The sequence below is a fragment of the Epinephelus lanceolatus genome, chromosome 2, assembly GCF_041903045.1.
Source record: "Epinephelus lanceolatus isolate andai-2023 chromosome 2, ASM4190304v1, whole genome shotgun sequence".
NCBI classification, from domain to species: domain Eukaryota; kingdom Metazoa; phylum Chordata; class Actinopteri; order Perciformes; family Serranidae; genus Epinephelus; species Epinephelus lanceolatus.
Genome location: NC_135735.1, coordinates 49,727,262 through 49,742,500, shown reverse-complemented (window position 1 = coordinate 49,742,500; position 15,239 = coordinate 49,727,262). Strand labels below are relative to the sequence as shown.

Sequence of the window (15,239 nt, the reverse complement as noted above, 5' to 3'; positions counted from 1 at the left end):
CGTGATTATGGAGCTGTGGACAATCACACTTTCCAGCTCTGACAAATTTGCCACTTAAAAGACGTCACAAAAAAAAAGTATGATGAATGTAACAATCTTTATTTCATAGCATTAAATTAATTTAAGGAACAGCTCCACTAGCAGATGAGATCCTGAATGAACCCTAGGCTTCTCCTCAGAACCACCTGTGGACCAGTAACATGCACGTAAGGGCACAGGCCAACGACCCCCATAAGGCACTGCAAAACTGTCACTGCACTGCAACTCAGTAAACACACTGCAACTCACACTGAGGATAAACCCCCCGCAGGGCACGTCACCATATTGCACTACAAAACACATCAAAACACACTGTGGGCTATGGGCCCCCTAAGGCACCTGTGGATACGCCTGTGGCACGCTCGGCTCAAGAGTGAAATGCTGCTCTGGTTAAAACCACTAACAATAACACACACAAGAAAACACTTTAACACACAGACAAATGATGTTTAAAAGCTACTTATCTCTCCCAGGGTTTGAGACCCTCCCCCAGGGTCTGAGCTGTGGCGCAGGATGGCCACTGGCAGTAACTGTGGTGGGGGAACTGGCCAGTCCAGAGCAGCGAGGCAACTCCACAGGCTACAGGAGAGCCTCTACACAGGCTGGAGAGCAGACAGAAGCACTCCTATGGTCCCCACTATCCTCCCCGTGTCCCTGTCGGATTCAGGAACCTCTCCCTGCTCCCCGCTGACTATCTTCGCCGCCGGCAGCCCTAAACAGCGTGCGAACACCCCCCCCGAGATCGAGTGCACAATAACCACTGCTTGGCTGGGCTTTAGCCCGGTAACGCTCAACAAGCTCAGCTCCCCAGAGACAACTGCCGCCCCTCTATCCCCCTTTTTCACTCTTACCTGCCACACTCACAGCTGCGATCACTTGGCTCATCACCCTCAGTGCCAACACACTCTTCCCGAGTAACGCACCGAGTTCCTAGCAACGTCACTCACTACAATACCAATCATGCCCTCATTTTTACACAACAAATGTAGCTAAAACCACCATCCCGTGGTAGTAATTAACAATAAAGTTGTCTAATTCTAATAATTAAAAGACTCGTTTCCTTACCGCTCTTTTGTGTATGTATTGTTTGCATTCTACTCTTCCTCTTCTCCGTTGTCTTTTTCCTCTTCTTCTTCGGCGAATAATACACACACAGACCAACTTCCAGTATGGACTTCCGGTATGGATTGGATATAGGGCGGCACCCATATCCGCCATCATGTCTGCAGCTGGGTCCCTCTCCCTAGGTCTGGTTCCAGTAACACATATTTCACTTGCCATACACTGCATAATTGCCCAAAAAGTTGTTTTTCAGAGGCACTTCAGTTTAAATACTGGAACCAGAAGTTTATATACAGTCTAGAAACAGGCAACCTCTTTTCTCAATGTCTGGCATTAAATCCAAACAAACAATTCCTGTTTGAGTTAGGTTTTTTTGTGAAATGACAAAAAATAATGAGCGAATATTTAATTACTTTCATCAAAGTCAGAAGTTTACATACATTAAGTTGACTGTGTTGACAGCTTGGAGAATTCCACATGATGTTTTGGCATTAGAAGCTTATGATAAGCAAACTGACAACATTTGTGTTCACTTGAGCCACCTGTAGATGTATTTTAAGGCACACCTTTAAACACAAGGGCCTCTTTGCATGACATGGGAAAATCATCAAATAACATACCCTGAAAAGTCATGTGCAAGCAAGAAGGTTGTCAAACCTGACTCAGCTCCACCAGTTCTGTCCAGTGGAATGGGCCACAATTCCAGCAAGATATTGTAAGAATCTTGTTGAGGGCTCCCCAAAACATTTGAGCCAAGTTTAACAGTTTAAAGGCAACTCTACCATTATTCTGACATTTCATACATAAACATGACTTTCTGTTCCTGATGAGCAGGAAAGAGGTTTGACTTGCTTGGGGTCCCAATACTCCAACTTGTTTTTAACAAAATTCTAATACGTAAAGACTTTAAAAATCTTTTTCAATTTTTGGACATTTGGAGGATTCTCTCTGTCTCAGTTTTATATGACCTCTCCTGCACTTCCGTTTTAATCATGTTTCCTTATGTTTTTAATTAGGGACCTCGGCCGAAGGAAATACAAAATAGGAAATCAAACAACAAGAAAGAAAAAAAAAGCTTACTTGGGTTTGATGTCAGACACAAGGGGAAAAAAAGTTAATGTGTCTTTTTCCAAAATGTACAGTTTATACCTGTACATACTCTATATACTACAGTGCCCTCCAAAAGTATTGGAACAGTGAGTCCAATTCGTTTACTTTTGTTGTAGACTGAAAACATTTGGGTTTGACATCAAAAGATGAATATGAGACAAGAGATCAACATTTCAGCTTTTATTTCCAGGTATTTACATCTGGATCTGATACACAACTTAGAAGATAGCATTATTTGTAATGGAACACAAAATTTTTAGGTGAGCAAAAGTATTGGAACATATAAACTTAAAATAGATTAAAGTGAATGAGACTTAATATTTAGTTGCAAATCCTTTGCTTTCAATAACTGCATCAAGCCTGTGATCCATTGACATCACCAAACTTTTGCATTCTTCTTTTGTGATGCTTTTCCAGGCTTTCACCACAGTCTCTTTCAGTTGTTGTTTGTTTTGGGGGGGGGGTTACTCCCTTCAGTCTCCTCTTCAGCAGGTAAAATGCATGCTCTATTGGGTTTAAGTCTGGAGACTGACTTGGCCAGTCTAAAACCTTCCACTTCTTGCCCCTGATGAACTCCTTTGTTGTTTTGGCAGTGTGTTTTGGGTCGTTATCTTGCTGCATGATGAAGGATCTCCCAATCAGTTTGGTTGCATCTTTCTTTAAATTAGCAGACAAAATGTTTCTGTAGACTTCTGAGTTCATTTTGCTGCTGCCATCATGTGTTACATCATCAATGAAGATGAAAGAGCCCATCCCAGAAGAAGCCATGCGAGCCCAAGCCATGACATTCGCTCCACCGTGTTTCACAGATGAGCTTGTATGTTTGGGATCATGAGCAGATCCTTTCTTTCTCCAAACTTTCGCCTTTCCATCACTTTGGAAAAAGTTAATCTTTGTCTCATCAGTCCATAAAACTTTTTCCCAGAATTTTTGAGGCTCATCTCTGTACCTTTTGGCAAATTCCAGCCTGGCCTTCCTATTCTTCTTGCTAATGAGTGGTTTGCATCTTCTGGTGTAGCCTCTGTACTTTTGTTCATGAAGTCTTCTGCAAACAGTAGATTGTGATACTTTCACTCCTGCTCTCTGGAGGTTGTTGCTGATGTCACTAACAGTTGTTTTAGGGTCTTTCTTTACAGCTCTCACAATGCTTCTGTCATCAACTGCTGATGTTTTCCTTGGTGTACCTGTTCGACGTCTGTTGCTTAGTACACCAGTGGTTTCTTTCTTCTTCAGGACATTCCAAATGGTTGTACTGGCTATGGCCAATGTTTGTGCAATGGCTCTGATTGATTGTCCATCTTCTCTCAGATTCACAATTGCTTCTTTTTCACCCATAGACAGCTCTCTGGTTTTCATGTTGGTTCCACCTCTAAATGCAGTCTGCACAGGCAAAAACTATCGTACCCAATCTGAAACTGAGCTCCGACATTCAGTGCTATTTATTGTTTGAATAATCAATGTAATTGGGAGACACCTGGGCAACAAAACACACCTGTCAGTCACATGTTCCAATACTTTTGCTCTCATGAAAAATGGGTGGGTTCAAACAAAAGGTGCTATCTTCTAAGTTGTGTATCAGATCCAGATGTAAATACCTGGAAATGAAAGCTGAAATGTTGATCTCTTGTCCCATATTCATCTTTTGATGTCAAACCCAAATATTTTCAGTCTACAACAAAAATAAAGGAATTGGCCTCACTGTTCCAATAATTTTGGAGGGCACTGTATATCTCACAGTAGAATTTACTTAATTCAGGAGAAGTGATATACAGCAAGTACAGCAATCAGTGGATGCTATGCAGGGCCAATACCAATTCTGCCTTTCTCCCAGAAAGTTAGGCATTTATCGGCTTCAGTTCAAGGACCATTTTCAGATGTTTGCTATACAAGGAGACAGTTAGTCTGCCTACAAAAGGTTAAACTAAGGATGGGTGGAGGATTGAAAATACCTGGTAACCTGATTTTTCCCTTACAGTTTCTAGTACAAACCTGGGGGGGATCTTGACCCTCACGCTGGTTTTGATTCCACACCTGGTATGGTGACCGATTCCCTTCAGCGCACAGGCGATGATGGTTCCAGCCCTCCTTGAACAACTGCAAATGCCTGTTAAGTTGTGGGAGAAAGGTCCAGTGCAGTGCATAAAGATGGATTTCATTGTCGAAGTTGAGTAGGCCCTCTGCCTGCAGGTTGCAGAAAGTGGTGTAAAACAGATCCAACACTCCTCCAAAGACATCTCTCCATAGTCTCTCTATCCTGGATAAAGAAAAAAACACATGGGAAAAAAAGAAAGAAATCAGCCGCGAGGAACAAGTTGGAGGAACTGAAAAGGAGAGCCGGGGCTTGCTCGGAGGCTAGCGGAGGCTAATTGGCTGTGCTTCCCTCCGGTCATGCTGCGGCTAACGCTCTGCTAGCCGCTCCCAGCCAGCTCAGGTTTGTTATTCAGGTTAAATTGGGAAGAAGCAGCGAGTCTGTCAGGCAGCTGAGTGAAGCGGAGCCTGAGGAGGAAGCATCGGTTAGCCCCGGTTTCACTACAGGCAGATTCACTTGCTACAGGGGCGAGGAAATAAAACCTGAACAGCCAATCAGAGTGATCTCTCTCACCAACGAGCTCCGCTGCCGATTCAACCTGCTCAATCGGCCAAAAAGCCGCCGACGCCGAAGTGCCGACGGTGCAGACACACCACAAAAACTAGGCCGACATACGCTCACAGACAGACTTTGGTCAATGGCCGACCGTCGGCTTGGTGTGTCAGGGCCTTTAGGAGCTGGAACAGAGTATCTTCTGCATCTCAATGTTTGGAATTGCAGACTGCGCATAAAAACTCCCTCCTGGTCAACACGGTGCATAGCTTCTTGCACTCAACTTCCTTGAAAAATAGAAGGTTTCAGATATTACAGAGTGAAATCCTTGTCTCACACAAATGTCAGAATCAGGTTTTATATACAGGTAATACTGTGGCTACAATTATAAACAATGAATTATATTTATGACTTAATAATCTGATTGTTAACATTGAATGGTTATGGCAGTTATCCATATTCCAGTTACAGATTACGTCATGGCACATTCATTTCGGTTGGATGATATGTTTTCCATATTTGTTAAGTGTTTTTTTATAAGGAGTTAAAAGCAAAATAAAGTCAATCCAGACTTTAAGTTAAGAGGCCTTTATTTGATACAATTCTGCATAAAGTAAGAAATATGGACCACTTCATATATCAAGATACCCTGGACACAAGTCATTGTAGACACCGGGCACCTTCTCTCCTTCTCTCTCTCTCTCTCTCTCGTATTCTATTACTGCATCTTGCTAACTCGGCCATTCTGGATGTCACTAACTCGGCTTCTTCTCCGGAGCCTTTCTGCTCCACTGTCTCTCGGATTAACTCATATCGCAGTGGTGCCTGGACAGCGTGACGTGTGTGGTTGTGCTGCTGCCGTGGTCCTGCCAGATGCCTCCTGCTGCTGCTGCTGCCATCATTAGTCATTAGTCATACTTCTACTGTTATTATACACATATGATTATTGTCACACATGTATACTGCTAGATATTAATACATACTTTCAACATATTGTACCACAGTAGCCAGAACTATAACTATAATATTATTACTTTCAATAATGTTGTTGTAAGCTACTGTCATTACCTGCATCTCTCTCTCTCTCTCTCTCTCTCTCTCTCTCTCTCTCTTTCTGTCTCATTGTGTCATACAGATTACTGTTAATTTATTATGCTGATCTGTTCTGTACGACATCTATTGCACGTCTGTCCGTCCTGGAAGAGGGATCCCTCCTCAGTTGCTCTTCCTGAGGTTTCTACCATTTTTTTTCCCTGTTAAAGGGTTTTTTTGGGGGAGTTTTTCTTTATCCGCTGCGAGGGTCATGAGGACAGAGGGATGTCGTATGCTGTAAAGCCCTGTGAGGCAAATTGTGATTTGTGATATTGGGCTTTATAAATAAAATTGAATGATTGATTGATTGATTGTAGAGACAATATTGTAGGGATGATTAATGGTGCTTTAAAAGATATTTCAAATACTGTACATTATTGATAGCCAGTCACTACTTCTGAGGACATGATGACCAAGCAACTCTATAAATGAGCCAGTCACAACCATATTGATATCAAGTAAGGCCTTCAGTATTAATCTATGCTGTTTTCAACACATAGATGAGCCTACTTCACTTACTTTGGATCCGTATTCTTTGGGCATTCAGATGTCCCAACATCATCTTATACCCTGTATTGGGATGATGACTGAGGATGTCCCGCACGACCAAGGTACCTTTTAACTGTTTGTTTTCTGGGAATAACTGACACAATCAGAAACCAGAAACAAGTCATTTTTATGTTTTTGGCCAAAAAACAAAAAAACGAAAAAACAAGTCGTTTTCTCGTTTTTTCGTTTTTGGCAAAAAAAATGAAAAAACGAAATTCAGCTCAATTTCTTGTTTTCTGATCCTACTGCAAAGACAAATTTACCACTCCATATTTTGTTTCATTGGTGGGTGGGCTCTCAGCGCTCCCTTACTTCTGATTGGCTAACGTGCTCTGTCACTTACATTTGGGCTGTGCCCTTCAAAATAAGGTTACCTCTTGGCCTTTACGCCAGCAGGATGTCTCTGCAGATGCACAGACAGGCAATGAAGTAATGCAACAGTGTTTTATTGTATTGCCCGTTAATATGCAGCTGATAGACCATGAAAATGAAAGCTCTATAGTAAGTTTTCTTCAGGATGTACCGTCAGCAGTGAAGTCTGTTCTCAGTAAAACTATCAACATGACAGCAAGCACGCCATAAGTAGTTATTACAAATGACCAGCAGGTGTCGCACTGCATCAAATTTGTCATCAAAAATACAAGTATGAATGAATAGACCTATGTTGACAGCCAGATGGGAAAAAACTGATGTACATCTATGGAAAGGCATTTACTATAGGCTACTATCAGTTAGAGTTAAGCTGTCACTGGACTTTCCCCTCAGTTGTGGTCACATGGAGACACTTAATAATAATAATAATAATAATAATAATAATGATAATAATAATAATAATAATAATTGTGAAGACAGTTTAGAGATTCACACTACCTGCTATGGTGGAATAAGAAGAACCATCTAGTTTATTTATATATATATATATATATATATATATATATATATATATATATATGTCATACGGATTACTGTTAATTTATTATGCTGATCTGTTCTGTATGACATCTATTGCACGTCTGTCCGTCCTGGAAGAGGGATCCCTCCTCAGTTGCTCTTCCTGAGGTTTCTACCGTTTTTTTTCCCTGTTAAAGGGGTTTTTTTTTTGGGGAGTTTTTCCTTATCCGCTGCGAGGGTCATAAGGACAGAGGGATGTCGTATGCTGTAAAGCCCTGTGAGGCAAATTGTGATTTGTGATATTGGGCTTTATAAATAAAATTGAATTGAAATATATATATAGATATATATAGTAGGGTGCATCAAAAAACACAATTCTTGAATTTTGATATGGCTGGGTGCTAAAAGTGTTCCAATATATGTAGAAACAACACATGCAAAATATTTTTCCAATACATGATGATTTAGGGGTGCCACCGCACATCTGTTTTTGTTGGATAAAGTGATAAACAGCTCTCAATGGTTGCCGTAGAGCTCTGAGGTAATAAAGACTGCAGCTCAAGAAAACTGAGGTGATCTTTATATTTTTGTGTTGGGTATGTATACTCTTATTACATATTACTACTATATATGTAGTTGTGTCTTTGTATATTTACATACTTTGAATGAAATGTAGTCATATTCATAGGTATTTGGTGCTCATTACATCTAGCTAATGTTAGCTAGCATCACTTTGCTAACCACAGTTAGCTAGCTTAAGTTATCATCGTAATGATGAAGTTAAATTTTATATATTTACATACTTTGAATGAAATGGAGTCATATTCATAGGTATTTGGTGTTCATTACATCTAGCTAACATTAGCTAGCAACAGTTTGCTAACCACAGTTAGCTAGCTTAAGTTATCATTGTAATGATGAAGTTAGACTTTGTATATTTACATACTTTGGATGAAATGTAGTCATATTCATAGGTATTTGGTGCTCATTACATCTAGCTAATGTTAGCTAGCAACAGTTTGCTAACCACAGTTAGCTAGCTATGTTAGCTAAGCTATTAAGCTTAACATCAGCAGTATTCTAGAGTAGACATTAGACAATATCATATTCAGAGTATTGATGTCTCATGTTTATTGAGAGTAGCATTGTAGTTGTTAAATATCTAACAACTAAAAAAAAATCTAGGTATATTTGCGAGCACAGCTAGCTACTCTGGTAGTGATGTAACGGTAAGTTATCATTGTAATGATTAAGTTAGACTATGTTAGACTATGTACAGCTAAAATTTGAGGCTTATTCAAGCATGCTTTATCATAATTGAGTGATATTAAGTATGCTAAGATATGATTTTAAACACTATCCTTGTCCTTGTATCCTTTTCATTCTCAGGCACTGTACAACACAACCCACCCCAGGATCCATCTCTCCTAAGATGCTGCCCACACCAACTGGTCCCTGCCAGACTAGCAGTCGCAGCCTGGTCTTTGGTCTGGGCCCCAGCATCACCAGTGAGGATGGCATCATCACTGGCGCCAAGCTGCCAACTGGTCGTCAGCTCTTATGCTGCATGCTTTCTAAGCAACCTGGTGCAGATGGAGCGCCAAGGTCGTCCTGGAGCAGGTGCGGCCATTTTACAAGAAGGCCAACATTCCTATGGTGAGCGACAAGCGTGCTTGCCACAAGATGGTAGACTTGGTTAATGCCAACAACAAGCTGCGGAAAATCTCCAAGGCCAAGCGCTCCAGTGAGGCTACAGCAAAACAACTGGAGAAAATGGAGTGCAGACTTGATGCCACATTTCCGCTGTGGCCTCCAAATGTTGAAAAGCTGATAGATAACCCAGAAGACCTAGCTTTCTTGGCCAGCATGAAGACCGACAGAGTGGCCACATTTGGTGTATTGGACAAAAAGCTGCAGCTCAAGGTGAAACGGCGAGAGGAGCGTCAAGCAGCCGCAGCAGCCAGGCAGTCCCGGTGTGAAAAGGAGCTGGAGGAGATGACGGCAATGTCCAGCTTGGTGTTGGAAAGTGATGAGGAGCCAGAGGAGGATACTAACACAGTCTGTCCACCATCTGAGGACGAACCATCCCTCAAGTGTAAGAAGACTGGAACAAGCGTCAAGCGTAAGAAGACTGGAACAAACATCTTCATTCCACATGACATCCTTAGCCGACAAAGTGTCGTGTCACTGGCTACAAGGTTGAAGATGTCACCAATGCAACAGGCTGCCTTCACGCGTGGCCTGGTCGCAGAGTCAGGCGGTGATTGTACACATCTCTCTGCATCCTATGCAACAGCTGACCGAGCAAGACGCCTGGAGACAATCAGTGAGGAACAGCACAAGCAGTGGACAGTGACACCACCTCCATTGTGCACCCTACCCTGGGACAGCAAGTTAACACCGATGGTCAGCAATGTGCGCCAGTTGGAGGAGCGTCTTACAGTAGTGGTCAGAGATGCAGAGCGGCTAAAACTGCTTGGTGTCCTGGCATATGAGAAGCAGAGCAATGAGGCATGTGGAGCAATCATTGCCCGGTTGACATGCAAGTTGCTGCAGGACCGGTGCTGCGCCGACCAGACTACCGTGAGTTTGTGCAGCTGTGTCTTGTGTTTCTGGATGCAGATGGTGAAGAGCAGACTCCAGTGACCTTCCAACGACCGGGAGCGCTCCACAAGGCACGATGGATGGCCAAGCTGCTCTACACTCTCAAGCTGGCCTTGATGGAGCAGCACATCGCATTGCTTCCCCAGGGCACAATCACCACACGGCAGCAGGTGCCAAAGATTCGAGCATTTTCCAACTTCATCACACACATCTATGCAAAGTGGTGGCTGACCTGCGAGAAAGCTGTAGATGCTGCCTGGAATGACCTCACACTCTACCACCACCTGCAGGCATACAAGGCTGTAGATGAGGGCATTGCAGCATCAGCGATCAAGGCACTAGAGAGGCATCGCTGGTACCTGACAGGTGAGATGCTACCCCTGGCTCTCTTCAGCAGCAAGGTGCCCATTGATGACAAGCGTGCACTTGCCAGTGCGATCTTGGAGCACAAGCCAGCTGATCTCCCCATGCACATCCCCCAGCAGCGCTTTGGCACTGGCCTTGGCAAGCCAAAGTTCCCCACCCTCTTGCCAACCACCAGCTTGGCCGACCTCGCCAATACAGATTGCTGGTTTGGGATGCACCAGCTGCACATTGATCCAGCATTTCTGTCTCTCGATGTGAAGGAATGGGCTACCAATGCTGCATTCAAAAAAAGTGAGGTCAATGTACATGCAATGAACGTGGTCAATGACTGTGCCGAGCGTGGCGTCAAGCTCACATCCGACTTTGTTGCAGTGGCCAGGAAGGAGCAGCACCTGCAGAATGTGCTGCAGGCAGTTGAACATAACCGCAGCCAACAGCCAAACCTTCGCTGCTGCAAACGCAAGCTAATCCCTGAATAAGAGGGTTACTCTAGGGTGGCAGGTGGGGAGACATATCTGGGGGGAGACGCACTGGCTAGGTTCAGAGTTCAGGTTCCATTTCCTCTCTCTCTCTCTCCCTGTTGATGTTGCTCAGTGGAGCGGATTCTGGCACAGGCTGAGCAATTAAGTTTGAAGTTTAGTTAATGTTAGCTCTTATCATTAGGCCCTGTGAGTTGCCAGTGAGTTAGCCACTAGAGATGGTTTGTTCTTTTAAGTGTGTTAGTATTGCCCTTGTGTTTAACAATAAATTCAATTAAACTTTATATGTGTGTCCGACATCTATCACTGCTGCACAAAACTCAGGGAAAGGCCACGTGAACATGTCCCATTGACCTCCATTCATTTTGTCTATAGGACAAATGAATGGAGAATCTTGAAAGTTGAATTCTGAGAAATGCCCAAGTTGCCCAAAGGTCAAACAAACTAATTTTACTTTGATAACTCTATAGAACATGTTACTGTATAAAAGTTCACTGTATTCAACATTTCCAGGTCAACCTTTTGGCAATTAGACTAAAAATTGCACATTTTTCGAAATTTCACAAAAGTTTGTGTGTTTGGTGGCACCCCTAAATCTCAATGGATTTCCTCAAAACTTTGCAAAAGTCATTTTTATGTTAACTGGAACAAAATGCAATGCCAGCCAAATTGATATTTTGAAATTAAAATTTCCCATTCAAATTTGATGCACCCTAATATATAGCTTAAATATGTGCCTCTGTGCACATGGATCAGACAGCTGTCAGTCTGTCAGAGCAGCTCCTGCACTGAAATGTTTATTGCAAATGTGTAATCTCAGTTAAAATTATAAAAATCAGTGTGAAGCTTTAGACACGTAGAATCAATGAATAATGATCTCTATCGATGTGACTGGTCGCACTGATGGAACATGATTCATATAGTCTAATATTGGAGATTATTAATATTTGTGAGTGAGCAGGATCGTGGTGCAGAATGTAGCTTGAAAGTGAGTTTCTTTAATAGTCTGAACGTGTTTTAACAGCATTGGACAGTTTATCAGATTCCAAGAAACACTGTGTTGTATAGGCTATAACATGCAGCGTTTTGTACATGTAGCATTGTGCTGTACTGTATATAGCATGTATCACAGGCTACATACTATCCCCTATTCATTTGTATATACTTTCCATTTTATTAATACTTTTCTCACATCATGTGTATATTTTTACTCAAATTGTTTTGATTGTATTCTTCTCTTATTTTTATATTTGCACTGTGTGTCAATGCCTGGGTTCAATAAAGGACATCTTAATCTTACCACTTAGCACAATTTTGTCCGTAGCTGCTATTCACCCATACCCTACCTGATGTGTGTCTGTAAGAATGACAGGTTGGCTCAAAAATTAAGACAACAGCAGAGCTCAGTTCATACGGTTTATTCACAATCAAGTGAGAAATACTTCAACGGCTGATGTTGGATTCTATCCCGGTTCCTTTGATTGAAAGGCGGTGATGCTATTGTTGGACCACATGGGCAGAGAGATGATAAGTAGTGGGTACAAGTTATAAGGAGGACCGGGGAGAGGACGGATCTTGGTCGAGGTAGGGTGGGGGAAATCCAGGATTGGACGTCAGCAGAGGAGCGGAGCAGACAGTGGAGAATAGAAGAAGACTGGAGTTTCCTTGCTGTTTTTATGTTTTAAGCTAAGCAGGGTCAGGCCTGGAGTTTCCTGTAAGCTACTTCAAAGGTTATGGCAGCAGATGTAACACTTCATGCACTTTTATGTTTTTATGATGTTTTAATGTTGTGGCAAGCTGTGTTGTTGTTGTCATTCATAAAGTTATTTGTCATATTTGTAGGCTATGTAATAATATGTATTTCTATGGCTTCAATGGCCGATATTCAGTGTGGATGCAACCCCTGCATAATTGTGAAACTGTTTTGTTTCACTTCTGGATGTTTCGCATTAAAAACACAAGTTTAGTTTGCATATTTGTGTCAGTTGTACATTTGGACATGTATTTGAACACAGGTAAAGATACAGATAGTGAAATCAATTTTATTTCATACACATACCTAGATATTATTTCTTCTCTGAATATCACAAACACATCAGGTAGGATATGGGTGAATAGCAGCTACAGACAAAATTGTGCTAAGTTGTAAGATTAAGATGTCCTTCATTGAACCCAGGCATTGACACACAGTGCAAATATAAAAATAAGAGAAGAATACAATCAAAACAATTTGAGTAAAAATATACACATGATGTGAGAAAAGTATTAATAAAATGGAAAGTATGTACAAATGAATAGGGGATAGTATGTAGCCTGTGATACATGCTATATACAGTACAGCACAATGCTACATGTACAAAACGCTGCATGTTATATACAGCAGTGTTTCTTGGAATTTGATAAACTGTCCAATGCTGTTAAAACACGTTCAGACTATTAAAGAAACTTACTTTCAAGCTACATTCTGCAGCTGCACCACAATCCTGCTCACTCACAAATATTAATAATCTCCAATATTAGACTATATGAATTATGTTCCATCAGTGCGACCAGTCACATCGATAGAGATCGTTTTTCATTGATCCTACGTGTCTAAAGCTTCATGCTGATTTTTTATCATTTTAACTGAGATTACACATTTGCAACATTTCAGTGCAGGAGCTGCTCTGACAGACTGACAGCTGTCTGATCCATGTGCACAGAGGCACAGACTTAGGCTATATATATATATATGTATATACATATATATAAACTAGATGGTTCTTCTTACTCCACCATAGCAGGTAGTGTGAATCTCTAAACTGTCTGCACAATTATTATTATTATTATTATTATTATTATCAAGTGTCTCCATGTGACCACAACTGAGGGGAAAGTCCAGTGACAGCTTAACTCTAACTGATAGTAGCCTATAGTAAATGCCTTTCCATAGATGTATATCAGTTTTTTCCCATCTGGCTGTCAACATAGGCCTATTCATTCATATTTGTATTTTTGATGACAACTTTGATGCAGTGCGACACCTGCTGGTCATTTTTAATAACTACTTTTGGCGTGCTTGCTGTCATGTTGATAGTTTTACTGAGAACAGACTTCACTGTTCACGGTACATCCTGAAGAAAACTTACTATAGAGCTTTCATTTTCATGGTCTATCAGCTGCATATTAACAGGCAATACAATAAAACGTTGTTGCATTACTTCATTGCCTGTCTGTGTGGGTCGAATCTGCAGCCTCTGGGTCTGCAGAGACATCCTGCTGGCGTAAAGGCCAAGAGGTAACCTTATTTTGAAAGGCACAGCCCAAATGTAAGTGACAGAGCACGTTAGCCAATCAGAAGTAAGGGAGCGCTGAGAGCACACCCACCAATGAAACGAAATATGGAGTGGTAAATTTGTTTTTGCAGTAGGATCAGAAAACAAGAAATTGAGCTGAATTTCATTTTTTCTTTTTTTGGCCAAAAACAAAAAAACGCAAAAACAAGTTGTTTTTTCGTTTTTTTGTTTTTTGGCCAAAAACAAAAAAACGACTTGTTTCTGGTTTCTGATTGTGTCAGTTATTCTCAGAAAACAAACAGTTAAAAGGTACCTTGGTCCCGCACCACTGCATCCAATACAGTGGACATTTATAAGCCCAATATCACAAATCACAATTTGCCTCACAGGGCTCTACAGCATACAACATCCCTCTGTCCTTAGGACCCTTGCAGCAGATAAGGAAAAACTCCCCCAAAAAAAAACCTTTAACAGGGAAAAAAATGGTAGAAACCTCAGGAAGAGCAACTGAGGAGGGATCCCTCTTCCAGGACGGACAGACATGCAATAGATGTCGTACAGAACAACTTTTCATTGTCAGTGATGACAAAAAAGTCAGACACCCTTAAGAACAAGACTTCAGTCATTTTGACAGTTGGAACAGGGCTTTGGATCTTTTTAACCACTGAGTAAGTTTATTAAGTTGCACTACATTTTATCATTTACCAACCATTTCAAACACTTTAATAACAAACCTCAACACATCTTTATGTGTTACTTTTATATACAGTGGCTAGAAAAAGTATGTGAACCTTTTGGAATGTCATGGTTTTCTGAATAAATTTGTCATAAAATGTGATCTGATCTTCATCTAAGTCAAGGGTATTGACAAATATAATGTGTCTAAAATAATAACACACAAAAAAACCTGATCTTTCATGTCTTTATTGAACACTCATTCAACATTCAAAATGGCAGTGGAAAAAGTAAGTGAACCCTTAGAATTAATAACTGGTTGACCCCCCCCCCCCCCCCCCCGGCAGCAATAACTTTAACCAGGTGCTTCCTGTAGCTGTGGATCAGACCTGCACATTGTTGAGGAGGAATTTTAGCCCATTCTTCCTGGCAGAACTGCTTTAGCTCTGTCAAATTCTTTGGACATCTCATGTGTATGGCTCTCTTCAAGTCATTCCATAGCATCTCTATTGGGTT

General features: G+C 41.4%; 1 protein-coding gene and 1 pseudogene across 1 annotated transcript; both read left to right on the top strand.

The window, feature by feature from the left end:
- The first annotated feature begins 8,615 nt into the window (after nucleotides 1-8,615).
- On the top strand, nucleotides 8,616-9,819 carry LOC144458792 (uncharacterized; annotated as a pseudogene).
- Nucleotides 9,820-9,864: 45 nt separating this feature from the next.
- On the top strand, nucleotides 9,865-10,773 carry LOC144465060 (uncharacterized). Its single transcript, XM_078172876.1, has 2 exons — nucleotides 9,865-10,412; nucleotides 10,674-10,773. Exons 1-2 carry the CDS (start codon nucleotides 9,865-9,867, stop codon nucleotides 10,771-10,773), a joined length of 648 nt encoding a protein of 215 aa, XP_078029002.1.
- Nucleotides 10,774-15,239: the final 4,466 nt, after the last annotated feature.

What these genes read in the sequence shown, in the direction of transcription:
- LOC144465060 (XM_078172876.1), top strand. Translation starts at nt 9,865, where the DNA reads ATGCAAGTTGCTGCAGGACCGGTGCTGCGCCGACCAGACTACCGTGAG. An exon ending in CCCATGCACATCCCCCAGCA is followed by an intron (nt 10,413 to 10,673) that starts GCGCTTTGGCAC and finishes TGCAGTGGCCAG; the next exon opens with GAAGGAGCAGCACCTGCAGA.